Genomic DNA, 20,104 nt, shown 5'->3' with positions numbered 1-20,104 from the left:
GAAATAACTTTGTATACATTTTAAATTAAAGAACACACAATCTAACCATCTGGAAGTGCCTCTAAGCTGAGGAGATAAAGTGCTACGAAAAGGCCCGGGTTGGTTTGGATTGTTTTCTTATGCAGCCTAATTTGTCTTTCAAAACATGAAGCTTTCTCACAATCTCTGCAGGGTGCAAATTTGCAGCACAGACTACTCTGTCTGCAACAGTGCTACAAAATGGCGATAGCAGCACAGAAATGAAAGAATGTAGGGACTTTCCTAACCTGGCTCTACCCAAACTCCACCCTAAGCTTCTGGGGGGGGGGGGGGGGGGGAACTTACATCAAGCTGCAGACAACAAGAGGATCTTCTTGTAACATTGTGTCCATATTCAACATCTGTGGTTGTTTACTCACAGATGGTTTCACAGTAGATGTGTTTTATTTTTTAAAGATTTTTTTCAGCTCAGATCATTTTAACAAAATTGTTAGAATCACTTTCAAATTTCGACGCATTTGTTTTTCTTACGGCCTGATCTGACATTTAAATCTGAAGTAACATTTCCTGTTTCACATAAGTTAGGATTAATAACATTACTCGATAAATGGCAACACAACAAAAACGATTTTTAAAATCTTTTATTCAGACTCAAAGGCTTACACACAATTCTTGAGTATTTTGTTGCACTGCCTTGAAACAGCATGACATGAGCCATGCTCTTCTTCCAGAAGCTTCTCACAACGTTTCGGTGGAGGTTTGACTCACTCCGTCCTGACAGAACTGGTGCAACTGAGCCAGGTTTGTTGGCTGCTTCTCAGCTCTGACCACGACTCTTCAATGGGACTGAGATCATGTGCATATTTTTATAAGCCAGAGGTTTTATTGTCAAGGATTTGGCTTTTGGGATAAAATGACAAGCTGAGTGTTTGGTGGAATTAAGGTAAAACTTCCAAGCTGTTTTAACTATAAAGCAAGGCGGTGGACGCATCATGCTTTGGCCTGTTTGGCTTCCAGTGGTACTGGTGCACTGGACAAAATGGCTGGAATAATTAGCCATTAAAGATGGCTGACTGTTCAGCCATCTTTAATTTCAACACATTGTCAGTTGGATAGTAAAATATTTGACACGACTGAGCGTGTAATAATAAAATAGTCCAAACATACATCATCTTTTTTTTTTTTTTTGCAAAAGATGAAAAGATATAGCATAAAGTTTTTGATTTAACCAAAACTAAGTGGGTTTTCTGCCACATGGTAAGAGACATTTCTCCAAATATTATTGTTGTTGGCTACTTAAATTTAAACATGTTTGAATTAATGAAAATATGCTGCAAATTTTAACTTTTACACCCAAATTTTGAAAAATAATAATAATAATAAAATAATAATCACACCTTCGTGTCTGAACAATGAAGGTGACTGTCAGAAAAAGTGCCCACATTGCACTCCTCATTTTACATTGAATTTTAATTTGAGAGTTGATATACCAGGAACTGTGCTATTTATCTGAAACAGAGTTAAAAAGAAAAACCAAAATATTAACTTTTAAAAAAAGCACCAAAAATCATAACAGCCATTTCTCAGCATGCATGACAAGAACATTTATTTCAGGTAATCCACAATCCAGCTGGATTTTCAGTCAGTTTTACACACAAACTATAAAAGGATTAAAATCACCCCAAAACTATTTCATTTCTACTCCCAAATTATAATAAATGGAGGGAAACAGATTAAAGGCAGGTACCAAATTATTTTTGCTCTATTATAAATCAGGCTGATTTTTTATGTTAAAAGTTTAAATCTTACCCAGTATCATGCTTCTTATTACATTAACATAAATTAAAAAATGAAAATAAAAAAATCATGTCTCCTCTCTCTACTTGTATTCATCACTGGTCCACAACCAGACTTCTACAGTATCGTTAAAAAGTTCACAATACAAAAATCTCATGGAACTAGAAAACATCAGAGAAGCACATGAAATCACGTAAAAATATTGAGCCACTGAGACATTTATAAAAATAAAAATAAAATAAAACATCCCTCACAATCCGAACTGAGAGAAAGGAAACAGACTCAGATTGTCTCCAATTTTAAGTAACGGATGATTGGTTCAATTACCTTAATGGTCACAGTCTAGGTCAAATCAAGCGGCAACATTTTGTCTATGAGCCAGAAAATAATAATAATAATAAAATTTAAAAAAAAAACATTTAAAAAGATGAACATGCTTCCCTGTGTTGAATTTTGCTGGCAGAATCGTGATCAGAAATCCTCCTTACAGTCCGGCTGTACCTGTGTGTCCGCATCACGCTCCAGGTGGCCCCTGCTTCTAATCCAACTTTCTAATTTAGTGGCTATTGCTCTTTGGCAGTGTCCTAGCTTTTTATCTAAATGTACCGTCCCTTTCTGCTTGTCAGTCGAGGTGGTGTGTTGGTGTGTAAAGGGCAGTCATAATACTCTGAAACATACACCAAACATGCACTACTGCACACACACCCATACAGTGCATTGCTAAAGTATTCATACCTGTTGAGCTTTTCCACATTTTGTCCTCTTACAAGCCCACACCAGTACTGACACACCTATTAATTGGAATGGCGTTTGATGAGTTGACACAAAGTAGTGTGTAGTTGTGAAATGAAAAGGGATTGAGACATTGCTTTAAATTTTTAAAACTGAATATCTGAAAAGTGTGGTGCGCATATATGGATATGGAACAGACAGGTCAGGGAGAAAAGTTCAGGAGAAGTTTAAAGAAGAATATTATTTTGTAGCACAATCAAGATACTATGTAAGCTTCAGGTGTTATAAAAATGCTGCATATATCAAACATGACATCAAATAAATTTAACATCGCAAACTACTTTGAAATTGGCCTCTGTCTCTTTAAGAAGCTACTACTTTTTTCAACTCTCCATCTTCAGCATGTCATCACAACAATGCTGCCATTATGCTGTTTACAACTGTTCCCAAGAGCGTTGAAGTGAGTAGTTTGTATTATGATCTCAGGAGGCGCACAGTCATATGTTGTACAACAATATGTTGAGCTGCGAATGTCCCACAGAGCTTTGTTTAATCAATCCAAAAAGGGTCATCCATATAAGCTGACACTCAACGTAAAGGACATCATGTCATTGGAAAAGCTTACAAGAAGCTCATGGAGACTCTGGATAAGTCACAGAGATCTACAACTCAGATTGGAGCATCTCAACAGGACAACTGCTACTCATTTCAGAGTAGTGGTTGTCAGCATGATGCTGAGGGGATCTTCAGCAGGGCAAAGGAAGCTAGTCAGACCAGAGAGGAATATTCGGGAGAATACTGGAAGAAAACCAATTAGAGGCTACAAAAAGACTTGAGACTGAGCAAAATATGGCCTAGTCAAAGTCCCAACCTAGCCCAGCCACTGGCTTCTAAATTCCAATCTCTCTTCACTGCTCCTTCTAGGTTTTCTCCCATTGAAGGGGATTCTCCCTGATAGATTTTTGACCAGGCCAATCAGTGAACAGGAGAAGTTGTGAATGATGTCAATTTTCTGCGCTGTTTTAGAATTGTAGTCTGTAGTTTTAGTGATGGCAGCAGAGGAAGTGAACGAAGCCGTTCAGTCCGTGTTTGCCACACTTCTAAATACTGAATCAATATTAACAGCTGCCTCGTTCAGCTCGGCACTTCTCTCTTTGCAGTGGAGGACGGCTACATCATGGACGAACGTTAGCGACTGGGTAACATTTAAGACTTGAACAAACTCCACGCCTCCAGTAAACAATTGCTTCTCAATAGTCAAGAGTCCAGACCCTCTGGATGAAGCGAAGCATAGAACAAGAGCTGGTTTTTACCAGGGTAGTCCCGACCTAAACCCCACTTGAAATTTATTTTCGAGTGGGCTAGTAGTAGTTGTGGTTGGGTCAGTTTACAGAGCAGAAAGGACAGAAATGTCTCTCTCATTATACGCTCCTTTGGGTTGGGCTATCATAAAGATCTAATAAAATACACTAAAGTTTGTAGTTTTCATACAAAATGTATAAACATTTAAGAGGTACAAATACTTTTGCAAGGCACTGTACATCTTTACTGTGGAAAGACAGAGCATGCATACAAACTATGCTGAGGCAGGCTACATCCCGACTTTTAACCGTATCACACTCTTCCGTCAAACATGCTTATTGGCAAATACTAAATCTCTTCATGCACTCTCTCATGCAGGATCTCACACACACGCACACACACAGCATTATGGCAAGGTTAGTAATTGTAAAAGTGCGGATTAGTCGCAGTTTCACAAATTTGCTTTTATTTGCCATTTAGTATTGAGATATTTTTGCCAGTCAAAGACACTTAATTTCACAGTGCAACACAGTATGACAAACACTGACATTAGGGTCAAGACATATCATATGGGTGAAGTTAAAAAAAATATACCATACAAATAATAAAATAAAAAAAAAACTGAATAAAATAAAAAGTGCAAAAAAACAACTTAACAGTCACTGAATATAGCATCAATTCAATTTTTGTGTTAAGTGTGTGAATTTCAGTTCACTACAGAAACAAAACTCATCAGTAGCAGCAAAAAAAAAAAAGACCAATTATAAAACATTATAAAGATCACAACCAATCAGTTTTACTAAAGATATCAATATGGCATCAAATGGATATCAACACAAATGTAGACAGACACATACACACACTCAGTCACATGCGCACACACACACACGCGCGCACATACACAAACACTTGGTCACAGTCAACAGGTGCCAAGGACATTGCGGTGGGGAGTCAAGTTTTAGCTCGGTACCATGTCCAAAAACAAATACAAAAAATAAAAAATACACATTTCACACACCGTTAAAGAATGCCGAAATCAGGATTTACAAACTTGCAACATGCACGCGTCGAGCTGAACCTTGGAGACAAAACTAAGGATGCATTTTCTTTGTAAGATTTCCTCCCGCTCAGGTGAGAAAACAAAAGTGTTAGCCCTAAGCCCCCCTTCCCAGAGAAATGGTTTGTTTTCGGTGGGAAAAGGCTTCCCCACACTCTCTCTCTCTCTGTCTCGTTCGATCAGGTAGAAAAAAACATGTAGACAGCAATATGTGTGATAGATGATAGCTCTGTAAAGCAGCACTCTGGTAAGAATGAAAGGTAGGAAACATGGATGAGGATAGATCATCTTACAGAGAAGCAGAATAGGGTGGAGCACAGATGGAGTATTTGATATAGAATCCTATTCCCCCAGAAAAATGAAGTTATTAGAGAGGTTGTTTTTTTTTTACCTGTCTGTCCCTAGCTACGTAGTAGGTCTGTAAAAAGTCTAAACCACAGTGCCACCCACAGTCTGTCCCAGGTACTGCATGTACAACTTAATGTCTGTGAGTCTGTTGAGCAACCAGCTACTCGTTTAAGTTTAAGAATCCCATTAAAATCCTAACTTTCCCTGTCGTTCTAGCCAGGAAACAAGCTTTCTCCTGCCTGCTGTCCCTGCCTCGTTGTGAATCCCCTCCCTGTCTGTCCCTGAACTTTTCTTTGTGCCGCTCTCTTTTCCAGCTGGTCTCCTCCTCCTCTATCTGTCCCTACCAGTTAGTTGTTGTTTTTTTTTCTGTGTCAGGTCCCTGCCTAGTTAATCTAGAGGTGTCCCCCCTGTCCCTCCCTCCCACCCGCGCACCCTCCCTCTATGGACAAACACATAGGGCGTGGGGGCCGTCCATCAGGGGGAGCGGCCAAAAGCGTCCCTCTCCCTCCCCCCAGATCAGGGCCGTGCAATACACAGATGGATGAGTTTCCCATTCACCCTCCTCCTGCTGGCTCACCTGAAGGCAAAAAACACAAACCAACATGAAGATGTTAATGGAGCAACAATGCAACTTTTCTTTACTTTAGCCCAATGTGTGGTGGCTTACCTATTGGGTGGGTGTGGAGAACCTAAACGCCGTAGCAGGCTGCCAGTCTCTCCTTTAGCAGTGGGGGGAACTGCTCTGAAAACTGCTGCCAGTTCTCCTCCCCGACCTGCTCCTTGAAACCATGAAGGATCTGTGGAGACCAACACACACCGTCAGAAAATCCAACATGTGCGAGCAAAGAGAACATATTTAGGAGATATTAAAGATTTAAATGAGGATTATTAAAAGTAAAAATTTAATAAACATAACTGATGTCGAAGGTACATGGGAAACGCCTTTTATGTTTAACTTATGTTGACGTTATGTATAAGCCCATAGCAATAAGCAATTAATCAATTAACAGCATTACTGCAGGTTTCATCAACTCCAAGACTTTTTCAGACCATTATGAATTATATTTAAGACCTAATCATGGCGGAAATGTACCAAAGAAAATTGTATATTTTAAAGCGTAGTAGAACGAAGCTTTATTGCACAGAATGACTGTAGCATTGTACAGGCAAAGACGAACTTCGTCCAGCAAACTGGCAATAAATTTGCACTAACCAAAGATAGATGCAAAAGATAACTATATACTGTATATAGCTATCTTTAGCTAGATAGCTATCTATATTATTATTATTGTTTATTGAAATAATTTCTGGGACAATAAACCAGTAAAATGTGTTATTGTGACAAGCCTATTCATCTGCAGAGGTTTGTGTTTGCAGGTTAATCCCTGAACTGCAGAATGTGACTCACAAGGCAAAATGTGACATAAGATGTTGAATTTTGCCTGGGTTATTCTGCTACATACCTTGTAGAACATGTCTCTCAGATCATCCTTAGGGTTCACCCAGGAGGCCACAGCGTCACAGAAGAAGATGAAATCCTGAGCATCAGAAAAAGGTGCAGTAGGTGTAATTCAACAGACGGTAACTGGACGACGCGTACAGCTGCAGCGGACGACGCCTCACCTGCACCACGCCTCCGGGATTCACACCGATCATTATGCAAATCCCACGAAAGGCAGAGTCTTTCTCCTCGTTGTCTCGGATGTTGCGGAGAGACGTGCACCTGGAGGACATCAACAAGAAAGCAATGAGAAGCAGATTTCTACGGTTTTCTCACAGCTGCGATTTGCGTGAAAGGCGAGGATTCCCCACCAGGGTCGGATAAACTGTGGCAGCATGGGGGCGACCTCCTGAGGGCAAACGTAACCCAGTCTGCCGATGGTGATGGCTGCAACACGAGCATAGATACCATTAAGCAAGTAACAAAGGTGTCAGTCATGAGCAGTACATGAGGAGCGCACGTCTACATGCCTGTGTTTTCCAGCAGGGTTTTGGGTGTGTTGGGTCGGTTAATGATCTCAACCAGCTGGTTTAGAACCATAGCTATGTATGGCTGCATCTCCACTCCTGATGGGAGAAGAAAGAACAAGGTCAGACGCACAATATCTAAAGTTTAAACTAGGAGCATCAAGATGGTGGTACTGACCCATCTGCATGCAGATCTCCCCTATGGCCCAGGTGGCATTGTTGCACACGGAGATAAATTCTGGGTTCAGATTTGTCCCGAGGATCGGCATAAATTCAGCTAAAGGACAAAAATGTAATTTCAAAAATAATCATCCAGATTTGTGTAATTTTTTTCCTAACATTTTACGGTCATGTTTCACAAAAAAAGATTTCTCCACTGTGGTAGGCCCTCGTCAAGCGCCTTTAATAAGCTGAGTGTAGTGTTCGGGAGGAAGAGAAAGGAATAATTACCGATACAGGGTTTGACATGAGGGAAGCAGGCCTTGGTCAGGTCACCCAGTAGAGCAAATGAACTCTGCCTCACCTCAGGCATCGTATCCTGAAACAAAAACATACAAACAAAGACCAATATAAACAAAATCTGCTGACCTGAATTGGGTTAATGGCACATCCACTGACTACCTGGGACTGCTCAGAGCCGACACACAAGTAAACAGGTTTCCTATATATTTTCACATCATCCAATTACCTGGATGGACAAACGCATGACAGACAGATCAATAAATGGATGGATGGACTAACTTTGCAGAATAGGGACGGGTGGGTCGGTCTATCCGTGTCTAAATGTAAATCTGAAAAACTCAGTTGTATAATTTTCTACACCAAGTAAACGAGTTTGGGGATAAAACTGTTTCTCTCAAAAGCCTTCAACATGCCTTGAATCTTGCGGTGGGCATTTATCGTATTGTTTATCATTTATCATTATAAGCTTCTTGTCATGATAAGAATTTTGATTTATTGTTGTCACAACAACTTACAATTAATAAAGTTTAAAACCTCCCACAACTGTCGGCATTGTCAGGATTACTATCTTCTTCTTCTTTATTCAATTAGAGAATCATTAGATCTCCACAAGATGGCTGTATGCAGATTTATGTAAGAATCTGTGGCAGATAGACGCTCTCTGTTTAATTTTACTGAGCTTAAGTTGAGCTTGGTCAAGACCCCGAAATGCAGGGGCGGAGAAAGGGGGTTCCCATTGGGTGGCCATGACCTCTAACCCCTGGACAATCATTGGACCCCCCACTGGTCAGGCAATTGGTCGTTCCAATATGGAGGTAATTCACCAGTAGAGCACACCACCAGAACAAGCAGTTCCCCTCCAAAACAGTTGGAGGCAGCGTTGATGGCATTTATTTATTAGCTTCCAGAAAATATTTTCTGTATTTTGTGAATTATTTGGCAAATACGGATGTTGTTCTCCAAAGCGGCCATATTACCAATTAATTGTTAACCGCCACATCAGCCTGATCACCACTATGAGAATATTCTGGCTCCACCATTACCGAATAATACCCCAAAACACCACCTACTTCACGAGTATGCAACAGTTTGTTTTGGTATTTCACATAAAAACCCAAATCAAAAAATGTTGTGGTTGTAATGTGAAAAAATGTGAAAGAGTTTAAATGATGGGAACACTTTTTCTGCAATAAAAATTATAGAAAGAGAAGATATGAACACAATTTTCATAATTCCACATCATTAAGACCTGAAGCTGTTTTCTCAGACTAGATGGGATGTGAAGGTGATGAAATCCACTGAAGTACTCTCACCTGCATGCACTGGAACAGCAGGGTCATGATGTTGCTGCGGGCCACCAGCGTGTCGACGTGGCCCCCGAGTCCCTCGGCCAACCCGCTTAATAGATCCAGGGCCACAATCATGAAGTCCTTATCTGGTGCTTCATACTGGTCTGGCTGCTGACTGTACATCTGAGAAACACCAACATAGTGGTTCTCATTTCATACAACTACACATGTTTCACACACTTTAACCCAGTAAACTTCAAGCAATTTCAAGGTAAGTTTCCAAACATTTCCAGCACCACACTTTACAGATAAAAACAACAGAAATGAAACAAAAATGACAGATACAATTCTCTATTATGGACTTAATAACTTAACTGCAATTTGAATATCAAGTATTTCAAGCACGTTCCAAACCCTGAAAAAACTAATTTAAATTCAAGCACCCATACAAACCCTGACTATTAAAATCAGAGTGTTAAGGTAAAATGCTGTAACGCAGCTCACCATGGCCTGAGCCAGCGTCTTCTGGACCAGGGTCACGCAGCGCTGGTACACAGGCTCGCAGTACGGGAGGAAGCCGCTCTGCAGCGCCGTGGCAACCGACGACAGACACTCCAGCAGAGGAAAGAGGTCTTTGTCCTCGTCCTTCAGCTCGTTCCATTTGGCTATCAGAGGCGGCATCAGCTTCTGGATATACTCCTTCAAAGAAAACCCCGAAAAGTAAATGCTTCAGTCCCAAGCTGTGTGAATGTGTGTGTGACTGCTGAGCTCACAGGCTGGTTGAGGTGGTGTCCCACAGAATCAGCCAGCGTTCCTATAGCGTCATAGAGGATCAGCAGATTCTTGTGCTGATATTTCCCAAAAGCGAAAACCAGCGTGTCCAGGATGAAGCTGAGGTACGGCACTAGCTCCGTGCACGCCTCCTCCTCCAGGGTGGCGAAGGCACTGTGGCCAACAGGATATGAGTGAGAAAGATGTCTGAGCAACAGACATCACAGAGAAGAGCACAGAGGAAAGCTGAGAGCCGCACCTGCACGCCGCTTCCTGCACCCTTTTGTTTCCATCCAGGATGCGTTTGAGAAGCTCGGTCATGAGGGGCTTGAGGTGGGCGTCGGGGGGCTGGCTGACCACCCAGTGAGCGTAGCGACTCAGGGTCCAGCAGGCGATGGAGCGCACCAAAGCCTTCTTGTCGCATAAGCACTGGATGAGATGAGGAATCAGCTCTGGCAAGTAGGGAACCATTCCCTGCATGCAGCCTGAAAAGAGGATGAGAGCTTACATTTCTTCCTGTTTTATATTAAAATTTAGATTTTAATGTAATTTGTGAGTCTATGTCTAACCCTCAGCGATGGCGCCAAGCACCAAGATGCCAGACTCCTTGATGACCCAGTCAGGATGGAACAGCAGGCCTTTAAGCAGAGGCAGGAGGTGTGGAAGCAGCTCCTCACGAAACACGTTGGCCAGAACGTCCAGAGCCGCAGCCGAGCACTTTCCTGGGAGTCAGAGACCGACGGACGAGATTACAGACGCACCGATAGGAGAAAAACTTCTGCTGTCCACTTCACTGTTATTCACCACGTTTTGTTGATCTATACCATAAAATCCAATAAAATTAATGGTAACATCTAACATAATTTGGGCTTCTAATGAGAAAATCAAGAATTTTGTCATTCAAAATGACATTTGTCATTTTGTCACCTCTATAGAGGGAGGTGACTATAGAGCGCACCTCACTATAAGCCGCACCCACAAAGTTTTTAAAAAAACTGCCACATGGTTCAAAACGTGGGAAAAAAGTAGCGACTTATAGTCTGAAAAATATGGTAATTCCTTTTTAACAATGGATGAGAACAGAGGGGAAAAAACAAGAAACAGATAAGACTGAGACAACTGGACAAGTAAAAAATTTTGAAATAGAAATATATCAGATGTTTAAGGATATTTTCACACTCGGTTTGATTGGGGAGCAAAATTACAACACTGGTTACATTTTCAGTTGGTGCAGTTCGCTTTCACACTGCACTATCAAACAAATCAAACTCTTTGAAAACATGTTTCCCCTCTCGCCTGTGGTGGCGCTGCAACAAGAACCACTGAAGGAAACGACAACAAAACCTCCAAAGATGGCATGAGCACAACGTCCTTCTTCTCAAAATGTAAACAAACATGCCAGATTTTTGCGATTGTAGGGTTTCTTTTTTGTCTTTGGTAAAAAGAACCACTAGCCATTTCTCCCGCTAGCAATAGATTCGTGAGTTTGCTCTTGATGCCTTTATTCAGAATGTCCTGTGCAATAGCCTGCTTCTTGCTTTTGGAGCAAACTCTGGTCCGCTTGGCAATAATATGCATTTGAACTGCACTAGAGTTCACTTCAACTGAACTGAGATCTAGGTTTTTAGGGGGACCAGACCTCGCTGTTTTGGTCCGCATCAGAGTTCGACTGCACGTTTGCACCTCCCCAAACGAACCAAGTAAAACAAAATAAATCTGGTGTGACTGCACATGTCTAAATGCATTTCAGTAGCTTACGAAGATTCCAGTCAGACAACGTGTCGTCGTCGTCATCCTCGTCTTCGTCTATGTCCTCGCCCTCCTCGCCCTCCCCACCCTCGTGTTGCAGAGTCACGGTGCGAGACTTGTGGAAGCGAGGCTTGATGTCCTGCTCGCTATCGGGAATCGTATCGTCCTCTTCGACGTCTCCCTGGAGGACGATAAAGATTAAGTCTGAAGTAAACTAGATTCTTATAAGGGCAGAGTTTGGGTGGAAGAAGCATTTAATTTAACAACAGCTGCTTACTTTTAGGAGGATGATGTCGATCTCTGAGTATTTCATCCCGTTCACCAAGATAGGAATCAGTCTTAAAAAAAAAAAAAAAGATCTAAATCAGGTGAGCTCCTCCTTCATTACCTCAATCCATCTGTCAGCATATCTTGACTTACTGGACCAAGTGTCCAGACAGGGCCTCTTTGCAGATGGGCTGCTCAGCCAGAGTGAGCCAAAACTCGCAGGCTTCCAGAGCCACGTTCTCATCGGGGTCCTGCGTTCGCTGCAGCATGTACTGCAGACAGAAACACAACGGCTGGTGGTGAGGAAGAGGAGGAGGACCGTATCTACGATGGTGGTGGTGACAGAAGATCCAACGGTCGCCTCACCTGGATGATGCTGTGCATGTGTGGGATGAGGCGGTCGATGCGAACTTCCAGCAGCATGACCAGAGCCCTGCAGACGTTCTTCCTCACTTCACTGTCTTCGTCACCGGCCAGGGCAAACAGACTCTGCAAAAGGAGAGAAGAAGAAGGATGAACGGATTAAGTGAAGGAGGAGCTGGAGAACAAGACGGTAAAATAAGGTTTGGGGTAATAAGGAACCTAATCTGCTGCGTTCCACCACATTAGTCAAAGTAAACGTTTTACGCAATGTCCAGGATTCTTGCAATTTTTGGATTTTCTGAAGTTTTTTTAAATAACATTCTAGATATTTGAACATAAAATATTTACCAAGTTGGGTTTTCTTAACAGCATTCTCTAAACATCTTGAAACAACAAGCCTGAAGTCGTGTTTTTAATTCAGCAGCACAATAAAAAGCTATTTTGTATCTTCTGCTTGGCCTCTTTGCCATCTTAGATTTGCTCCTTTTCCAAATCTAGAATACATAAAATATGTTTTTTCTGTTCATACAGACAGCAGCAACTCTTTCACTGCTTTTGTTTTCTAAAACCATTCAATAAATAGGAAACTGCGTATATTAGACCAGTATTGGGTCTTCCAAAAATCTCATCCCAAAAGTTAAATTAACTCTTCAGTACAACACTAAGTTCACCTCAGTCCTCTACATAAGGTGTCTCCACAGACTGGAAGATTTTAAACAGGCAGTACTCGGCCCTCCACCATCAGAATGACCCAGAGCTGAAATGCTCTACTCTGCGGAACAAGCCAGATAAAATATTTTTATCCCTCACCTCAATAAAAGTATCGATATTATCCATCAGAGCTTGAGCTCGTCCAATGATGAACTGGTTCACACAAGCGATAGCATGTGACCTAAAGGAAAACCAAGCCAAGAGCTTACTTAAATTAGCCTGAATAAAGGAGAAGGGACATGACAGAAAAACAACAGTGGTTTACCAACCTGATCTTGGGGCTGCAGTGCTTAAAGAACTGGAGAAACTTGGGGATCATGATGTTGAGAGGTCTGTTCAGAGCGTCGCTGTCCAACAGCTCAGACGAATCCTCACAGATTTTCTGCAGTGCTCCAAAAGAACCCTGAATAAAAGGGGAAATCAGAGCGATTCAATCAAATGAACAATTAGAAACTCAATAAGTCGTGCAGAGGCTGTACCTCGCAGGTGTTGTAGTCCTCAGAGTTGAGCAGATTGCAAAGTTGAGGCAAGAGTTCCGGCCAAGTCTGCAGCTCTCCTTTAGAGGCTATAGTTGTGATCAAAATCCCTTCACGACGAAGACAAAAAATATTAAATAAACCTGCAGCTGAAAGTTCTGGATTACCCTATTTAACACAACATAGCCTTCTTCAGCTATAAACATCTGCAAAACACTGTTTCGAGCACCCACACAGCAACTTTTCTGTGTAACAAGTCAGCCTCCCACATTGCAGACTGACTCACAATCACTACAGGGTAACACTTCTTGTTTTGCTTTTCTCCCACCCCTCCCACCTTCCCCTTTCTGCCACACCCTCACCGATCGTAGCTCTGATAAGCGGCGACGGATCTCCGATGTTGTTGAGGCATTCTCGTTTGATGAAGTCAGCCACGTTAGGGGGGAAGTTCTGGTAGTGAGCCTTCACATTGTTCTTCAAAATCAGACCACTGAGAGAGCGAGTGGGTTCGTCTTCAGAGACAGAGAATGAAACAGCATTTTACCATGTGAGAAGCAGGATGTTGGATGCAGAACTGAAATATTAGCATGACGCTAGCACAGCTGAAAAGAAAGATCAGCAATACTGACAACAGAATGTTTTTTTTTAACTCAATCATACCCTCAGACTTGAGGCTTGTGAGGACAAAGATGAGATAGTTGTTGAAGTCAGGAAACTGGTTAAGCTGCTCCAGTTTCTGGGGTATCGGTTAAGAAATTCAACCATCCACACTTGGCAAAAACATCCTCACACCCTCATCTAACGAAGGGTGTTTTCACGCATCATAGTCTGGTAAACTCTGTTCTATTGAGGACCAAAGTGGCAACATTTGTTATATTTTCAGCTGGTGCGGTTTGATTTCACACCGCACTGTCAAAAAAACCAAACCCTTTGAAAAACCTGTTCCCTCCCTCGCCTGTGGTGGTGCTGCACCAAGAACCACTGACGGAAACGACACAAAAATTTCTGAAGACATGAGCGCAACTTCCTTCTTCATGAAATGCAAACAAAAACAGAGTAGTGTCAGATTTTAATGGTTGTAGGATTTCTCTTTTGTCTTGGTAAAAGACCATAAACCATTTCTCCCTATGGCATAGGAGTCTTGCGTGTGTTTTGGTGTATTTACCAAGAATTGCTTGTGCGGTAGTCCACTTCTTGCTTTTGTAGCAGTCTCTGGTTTGATTGGCTTTCATATGAATTCAAACAGCACCAGAGTTCAATTCACCCAAGCTGAGATCTAGGTTTTTAGGTGGACCAGAGTTTGCCTTTTTGGTCTGCATCAGAGTACTATTGCATATTCACACCTCCCCAAACAAATCAGACTTTCTAGATAAATTAAAATGAGATCAAAGCAGACTTAACAGGGCTGGTGTGAATGCACCCTTATGCCTCTGTTTGGCATTTATGCGTCTTCTATGTTTGATAAATCTTGCTCAAGAGTGGTGCTGAGGCAAATTACTGGGATCCATGAAAGAGACATAGGACAAATAATCATGTACACACACTTAACATATGATATGTTACCTATTTTTACACTTGGCTCATTTTGACATGTCCAAATTCTAGACTTTTCCAGACTCCATTTTCTAGATATTTCAGTCATTTTAGCCATGAAAAATGCAATTTAATAAATGTATATATAATAAAATATATGTCTGACTGCACAGTTAAATGATCACATTTCTTTTTCCATACTAATCCAGACCTGGAAAATACTTGAATCAAATTCCATACTTTTCCAGCTTACATAGAAACCCTGGGCTTTAGGGAGATGCCGGAGTGCCTGCACACAGAACATGCAAACTCCACTCTGAAAAGGTCCAGCTTGGGTTTGCACCAAACATTTTGCAGTGAGGCAACACCGCAAAGCAGCTTTCCACCAGGCATCCATTTAGACATGGTTAAATTTCCAAACAGACTGAGAGGTAAGGATACTTCTTGCACAGCTCTCTGAGTGGCTGTGTCCGGGGACTGGGAATCTTTGAGCAGCTGAAGCACTTGCTGCAGACCCTGTTCGTCTGGCTGCCACTCCATCCTGTGAAGATAACACATTGATGAGCTGTCTGAACGGCACGACAACAACGCCTCTAAGTGCTCTCACTCACACCTATACGTAGAAAACAAGCACGCCACTCACTAAAGATAGTTGACCATCCGTTATATTATCTGCCTCAAACAGAAACTGGTTTTTGAAAACCTCAGAAAATGAAAAAGGCTGTAAATACTATCGAGAAGCCGTTTTGATAGCATGAGTGGCTAGGAGCATTTCCTGTTTTCTGAGGTATGATTCCCAACAATAATAAAAGCGAGTGCTAAACTACGGTGAATTGGCTTCGGTAAGTTCTAATAAGTTATAAACTAAGAGCTGAGGAGAGTTTTTCTCCATGAGGCCCAGACGGCGCAATGTCTCTGAGACAGCTAGCAAGCTAGCTTAATGTCAACATGGGTTAAAATGCGTATTCACTCGTTTTAAACGGCTACAAGGCGTAAATTACACAGATTCCCGGTCACTGTACTTTATATCTGAACGTGTAATTAACACCAATTACAGAAAGACTTTCAAATGCATGATATAAACAACCGGACATCAACCCAAAGCTAGAACATGTAGCATGTCTAGCTAGCATCTGTATGAAAGTAGCGCGAAAGATTTTACCTGGTTACTCCGGTGTGCTGGTTTTATATTTGTACGGAAAACAGTGCAGTCACGCTGTAAAAAACTAACATTAAACAAAATATCGCAGCTATCTGTGTGGCTGTGTAAAAAACTATAGTCTCTGTAGGTCTGTGTATTTCTTACGCTAGCTTGTGTATGACAGAGATTGCATGCCTTGCGATCAAGCCGGGTGACCTGTTTGATTCTTGCCGGCTTCCGTAGACAACAGACCTGAACCAGGTGATTACGCAGTAAGACATGTTTTAAAATAACTGCCTTTTTCTTATTATAAGTGTGGCTGTTCGGTTTTTTAAATGTATCTTGTTGGTACAAAAATACGCAGCGCGTTTAATTTCGTGAATACTGTATATGACTTCTTTTGAGCTTTACTCTTGACCACTAGATGGCGCCAGGTTCTGATTACTGTAGTTCAATCTTGATTTATCAATATCTACATGCAACAGGTAGGAGTTTGATGCTCATTTGGATGAAATAAACTAGACAAATTAGACAAATATTCATTTATAATAAATATAGTAATAAATAATAAACACACTTTGTATTTAAGCATGTATATTTTGTTTTAATTATGCTATTATGTGATTCTTTGTTTTCTTATTTAAAACAAGGGTTTGTTCTTTTGACAACGCTTTTGGTTGACGGGTTATTGCATACTGGAATCTCTAGAATTGTCCCTAAATGCACAAATTTATATATAAAAGGCAGGATTTTACTTTATACTTCAGTTGAATGATTCAGTTATACCTCAGTTGAACCTTCAACTGAAGCAGTTGAAGGTTCAACTGAAGCAGTTGAAATCATTCAACAATCAGTTGAATGATTTCTTATGTTTGTCTTTCTAAAATCATCCTGTTTAAAAATAAAGGTAGGAAAACACAAGGAGCTTATTGAAGCACACAACAAATCTCCAATAAGAAAAGGCACCCGAGTTGTGGTTTGCAGGACAAAATAATATTTCATAACAAATTGTGTCTTTTCGAAACTCCTTTACGTCTTTATGTATTGTCATCACTACTTCCTTTATTTTGAAATCCTTGACAACACCGTTTGTGAAACAATATTTTGTGTAAGTGGAAACATCTTTAATTGCATGAAATATCACATTTGTTCTTTTTAAAGGAACAGATTCTAAATCGATAACTCAAAGATTTATTAAACACATTTTCAGCATGTGACAGTCACAGTAAATTCTTTTCATTAATATATGGAAAATCATTAGTTTTAAGATGGGGTTTATAAAAAAAATTCTCCATGTCAGACAGTTAAGGGGGTAAATCATCTTCAGCAAAGAGAGCTGATCTCACTCTTGCTGCAGCCCCACTTGCAGCAAGAGTTGGACAGTCCGAACTCTACTTCCCGTCCTTTCCTGCCTTCCCCCTGCAGAACCTCCAGCAATTTCTCTGAGAGCGGTGAGCGAGCTGAGCGGCTGAACCCAACAGCATTCATCACTTGATCTTTCAGTGCTTGGGAATTAGCAGGATCTTTCTCAGAAAGCTGAGGGATTGGAATCGCCCGCCACGGATCCAGGATTTCTTCTCCAATGAGGCCTGATTAAAAGGTGAACATGTATCAAAATCCTGGTTTGACATCAGAGGAAACATGAAACACGGTGATGTCGGTCAATGGCTCTCTATAGGGAGAGTGTTATTTTTTTCTGGCTCTGTGTGTTTTTATATATTAATGACATCAAAAGTTGCCACACTCAGGAATTTCCTGAAATTTGCTGATGGCACAATAATAGTGAGTCAGTCCACTACAGGATGGAGAAGTTAGCCATCAGCCCAAGTTGTGACAGACTTTGTGGAATGATGCAGCATCCACTTCCTTCATCTCTATTAAAATTTTATAAGCAGTTCATATTTCACCCGCAGTAGATAAACTATCTTAGAGTTTTCATTTGTTCTAAATCCAGGCTAGTTAGCCGTGTGGCTGAAGGCAACGACATGCCCAAGAGAATTCAAGACTAAAGCGAACTTAAACCATCTTAAAACAAATCAAGAACGTCATAGCGGATTATGCAAAGGCTGTTGCAAGAATCTTTTAATAGTTGAGATGCTTGTTGAGAGCAAAAGCATTTCCAGTCTGAGTGACTAACATAAATGTAAAGCTGAATAACATGAAAACATCTTGTACTGGTTTAATTAAACAGTTCATGTGGCTGCTTTCCAAATCAGTTAAATTTAGTTTCTTTTCATACCAAGTGTTTTACTGAGGAAGAAAAATATCAAACTATCCATTTACTAATTAATCAAGGACATATCAATCATTTTCTTCCTACATCAGTCGTTTCTTTTTAGCTGTGGAAATGGCTGATTATGATAGGTTCCTCAAGACAGTGACTAACAAAAACACAATTCAGAATAACTACAACATTCCTGCAATCTACAAAAATGACCCTTCAGGTATTGTTTGGTGCAAATTGAAAACATTTGAAGTGAAAAAAAAAAGCTTTAGTGGTTTTATTCTGAAGAAGTGTCACATAATCAAATGTAACGTTCTGTACAATCTCCTTTCATTCCCATCTAGGCTTGAGCTGCAAATTTGATAGAAGTAGTAGTTTTTAGTCCAACTGAAGATAAAGAAATGTAAGATTACCCTAATGTATTGAATCAAGCCATATGCCCATAACACTTGCAGGTTGTTGTTTGATGAGGTTTTAGAAGGAAAATGATTAGTTTTGATGTGTTAGGGGAATAGGGGAAAAAAAGAATCAGATTTTTAATTATTTGACCAGTAGATCACCAGTTAGAGCCATTCAAGAAAGACTGGTAAATTTTGATCTCTGGCCAAATAATTGGTCCCTTTTTATAATTTACTCTTCTTTCAAGAAAAACATGCCTCCTCCCTAAGAAAGGAAGTCAAAGAAATAATTGCACATTATTACATCTGATGTTTAATTTTCACTTTGAACTACTAGCACTTTCTTTATCTTTTCTTGTTGTTATTTTATTTGGTTTTCTATTGATTTTATACCTCTTAATAAACTACTTCAAACATTGTTTTATTATTTCATAGAATACTAGTGGTTGTTTTTGTTTGTTTCTTTTTACTATGATTGTCAATCCAAGTTTTCCCTTTTAGGGACAGTAAAGAAGATCTGAATTTGAATGATGAAAATAGCCATAAATTCAAAGTGAATTTTTATTATCTTACCTGAGTCTTCCACGCTTCTTCTCCAGCGAGAACCACCACATGTGAAAATGACGGCTCGTATGAACTCTCTTCCACACAATTTTACCCCATAAAGTGAAGAATGACCGTCGGTACTATGTGCAAGGTGCACAAATACCATGACCAGGCCTAATGTCAACAGGGCTCCTTTGAACATGGTGACAGAATGGATGTCTCTGTGGTTCAGGATTTTTATTTTTTATTTTTGGATGGTCTCATCACCTTATAAAGACTTCAGAGCCTCACTTCCACTTATCAGCATCCTCAGAGATAAAACTGGTAACCTTTAGGGGCAACAATGCTGGCAGAAAATGGATGATGCGAGAACCGGTGTCAACAGTACTCTCGGTAATCCAATCACCTGTGACCTTCAGCTGGCCTTTCAGTCCCTGACATCAGTCAGGTTGTGCCGTATGTCATCAGCATCGTCTCTCGTCGATGTCTGTTCCAGTTTGGATGGAGATTACAATCCATTCACCCTAAAAATCCCCACGATTCAATAGGTTGGAGACACACACAAGATACTCTATCCTTATCATTGTTTTGTTCAGAAATATAGGAAATGGCTTCAGGATTGGGCGTTGCCATTAGGACAAAAAGTTGGTTTGGTCTGATGTAATCAGTGCACCTTTTTTTATGTTTATTGAGTGTTTATTGTATGTATGTATCATTTTTGATTTCACAATTCTGTACTGTCTGCAAGATAGCAAGGCTCCATAACTCTGATCCTGTTTTCTGATGTATTTTACAAAGTAGCATCAAAGCTAATCCCAAATGGAAAAAGCACAAACAGGAACTGGAAGTGGTCTCTCAAGACAAGAACATTCACTGGTTGATTAGAAGCAATTAGAACAGCATGAGATTCATGAATTGAGTACCTCTGCAGCCTTTTGCAACTTACCAAGTAATTGTCCACATTACTGCTGGATTTCAAAGTACTTTGTGT

The 20,104-nt window shown here is 40.6% G+C and overlaps 2 protein-coding genes across 4 annotated transcripts; both read right to left on the bottom strand.

Annotated features, from left to right (window-relative positions):
• Nucleotides 1-1,558: 1,558 nt before the first annotated feature.
• LOC102228635 (transportin-2) lies at nucleotides 1,559-16,161 on the bottom strand. Of its 3 annotated transcripts, none has more exons than XM_005805071.2 (24): nucleotides 15,967-16,161; nucleotides 15,246-15,345; nucleotides 13,932-14,007; nucleotides 13,634-13,783; nucleotides 13,275-13,381; nucleotides 13,065-13,198; nucleotides 12,895-12,976; nucleotides 12,088-12,210; nucleotides 11,875-11,993; nucleotides 11,732-11,792; nucleotides 11,464-11,635; nucleotides 10,275-10,427; nucleotides 9,965-10,190; nucleotides 9,708-9,879; nucleotides 9,439-9,633; nucleotides 8,959-9,117; nucleotides 7,634-7,721; nucleotides 7,362-7,460; nucleotides 7,187-7,282; nucleotides 7,028-7,103; nucleotides 6,839-6,938; nucleotides 6,679-6,753; nucleotides 5,883-6,012; nucleotides 1,559-5,792 (listed from the first exon to the last, which is right to left on the bottom strand). In XM_005805071.2, exons 2-23 carry the CDS (start codon nucleotides 15,342-15,344, stop codon nucleotides 5,905-5,907), a joined length of 2,670 nt encoding a protein of 889 aa, XP_005805128.1. In that variant the 5' UTR covers nucleotide 15,345; nucleotides 15,967-16,161; the 3' UTR covers nucleotides 1,559-5,792; nucleotides 5,883-5,904. The 3 variants fall into 3 exon arrangements, with proteins under 3 accessions (XP_005805128.1, XP_023189823.1, XP_023189824.1); XM_023334055.1 differs by having other exon boundaries at nucleotides 16,111-16,148; XM_023334056.1 differs by lacking the exon at nucleotides 15,967-16,161 and adding an exon at nucleotides 15,448-15,718.
• An 837-nt stretch (nucleotides 16,162-16,998) lies between these two features.
• rln3 (relaxin 3) lies at nucleotides 16,999-19,339 on the bottom strand. Its single transcript, XM_005805072.2, has 2 exons — nucleotides 19,141-19,339; nucleotides 16,999-17,534 (listed from the first exon to the last, which is right to left on the bottom strand). Exons 1-2 carry the CDS (start codon nucleotides 19,313-19,315, stop codon nucleotides 17,269-17,271), a joined length of 441 nt encoding a protein of 146 aa, XP_005805129.1. The 5' UTR covers nucleotides 19,316-19,339; the 3' UTR covers nucleotides 16,999-17,268.
• Between the last annotated feature and the right edge of the window lie 765 nt (nucleotides 19,340-20,104).

The sequence above is a fragment of the Xiphophorus maculatus genome, chromosome 5 (genome assembly GCF_002775205.1).
Source record: "Xiphophorus maculatus strain JP 163 A chromosome 5, X_maculatus-5.0-male, whole genome shotgun sequence".
NCBI lineage: Eukaryota > Metazoa > Chordata > Actinopteri > Cyprinodontiformes > Poeciliidae > Xiphophorus > Xiphophorus maculatus.
This window is presented reverse-complemented; position numbering and strand designations above follow the sequence as displayed.

Excerpts from the sequence above, each read along its gene's own strand:
- LOC102228635 (XM_005805071.2), bottom strand. The coding sequence starts at position 15,344 with ATGGAGTGGCAGCCAGACGAACAGGGTCTGCAGCAAGTGCTTCAGCTG. Across the intron at positions 12,977-13,064 it reads CACTGCAGCCCCAAGATCAG|GTCACATGCTATCGCTTGTG; the intron begins GTTGGTAAACCA and ends GTTTTCCTTTAG. Across the intron at positions 10,428-11,463 it reads GTTGTCTGACTGGAATCTTC|GAAAGTGCTCGGCTGCGGCT; the intron begins GTAAGCTACTGA and ends TCTGACTCCCAG.
- rln3 (XM_005805072.2), bottom strand. The coding sequence starts at position 19,315 with ATGTTCAAAGGAGCCCTGTTGACATTAGGCCTGGTCATGGTATTTGTG. Across the intron at positions 17,535-19,140 it reads AAGAAGCGTGGAAGACTCAG|GCCTCATTGGAGAAGAAATC; the intron begins GTAAGATAATAA and ends CCTTTTAATCAG.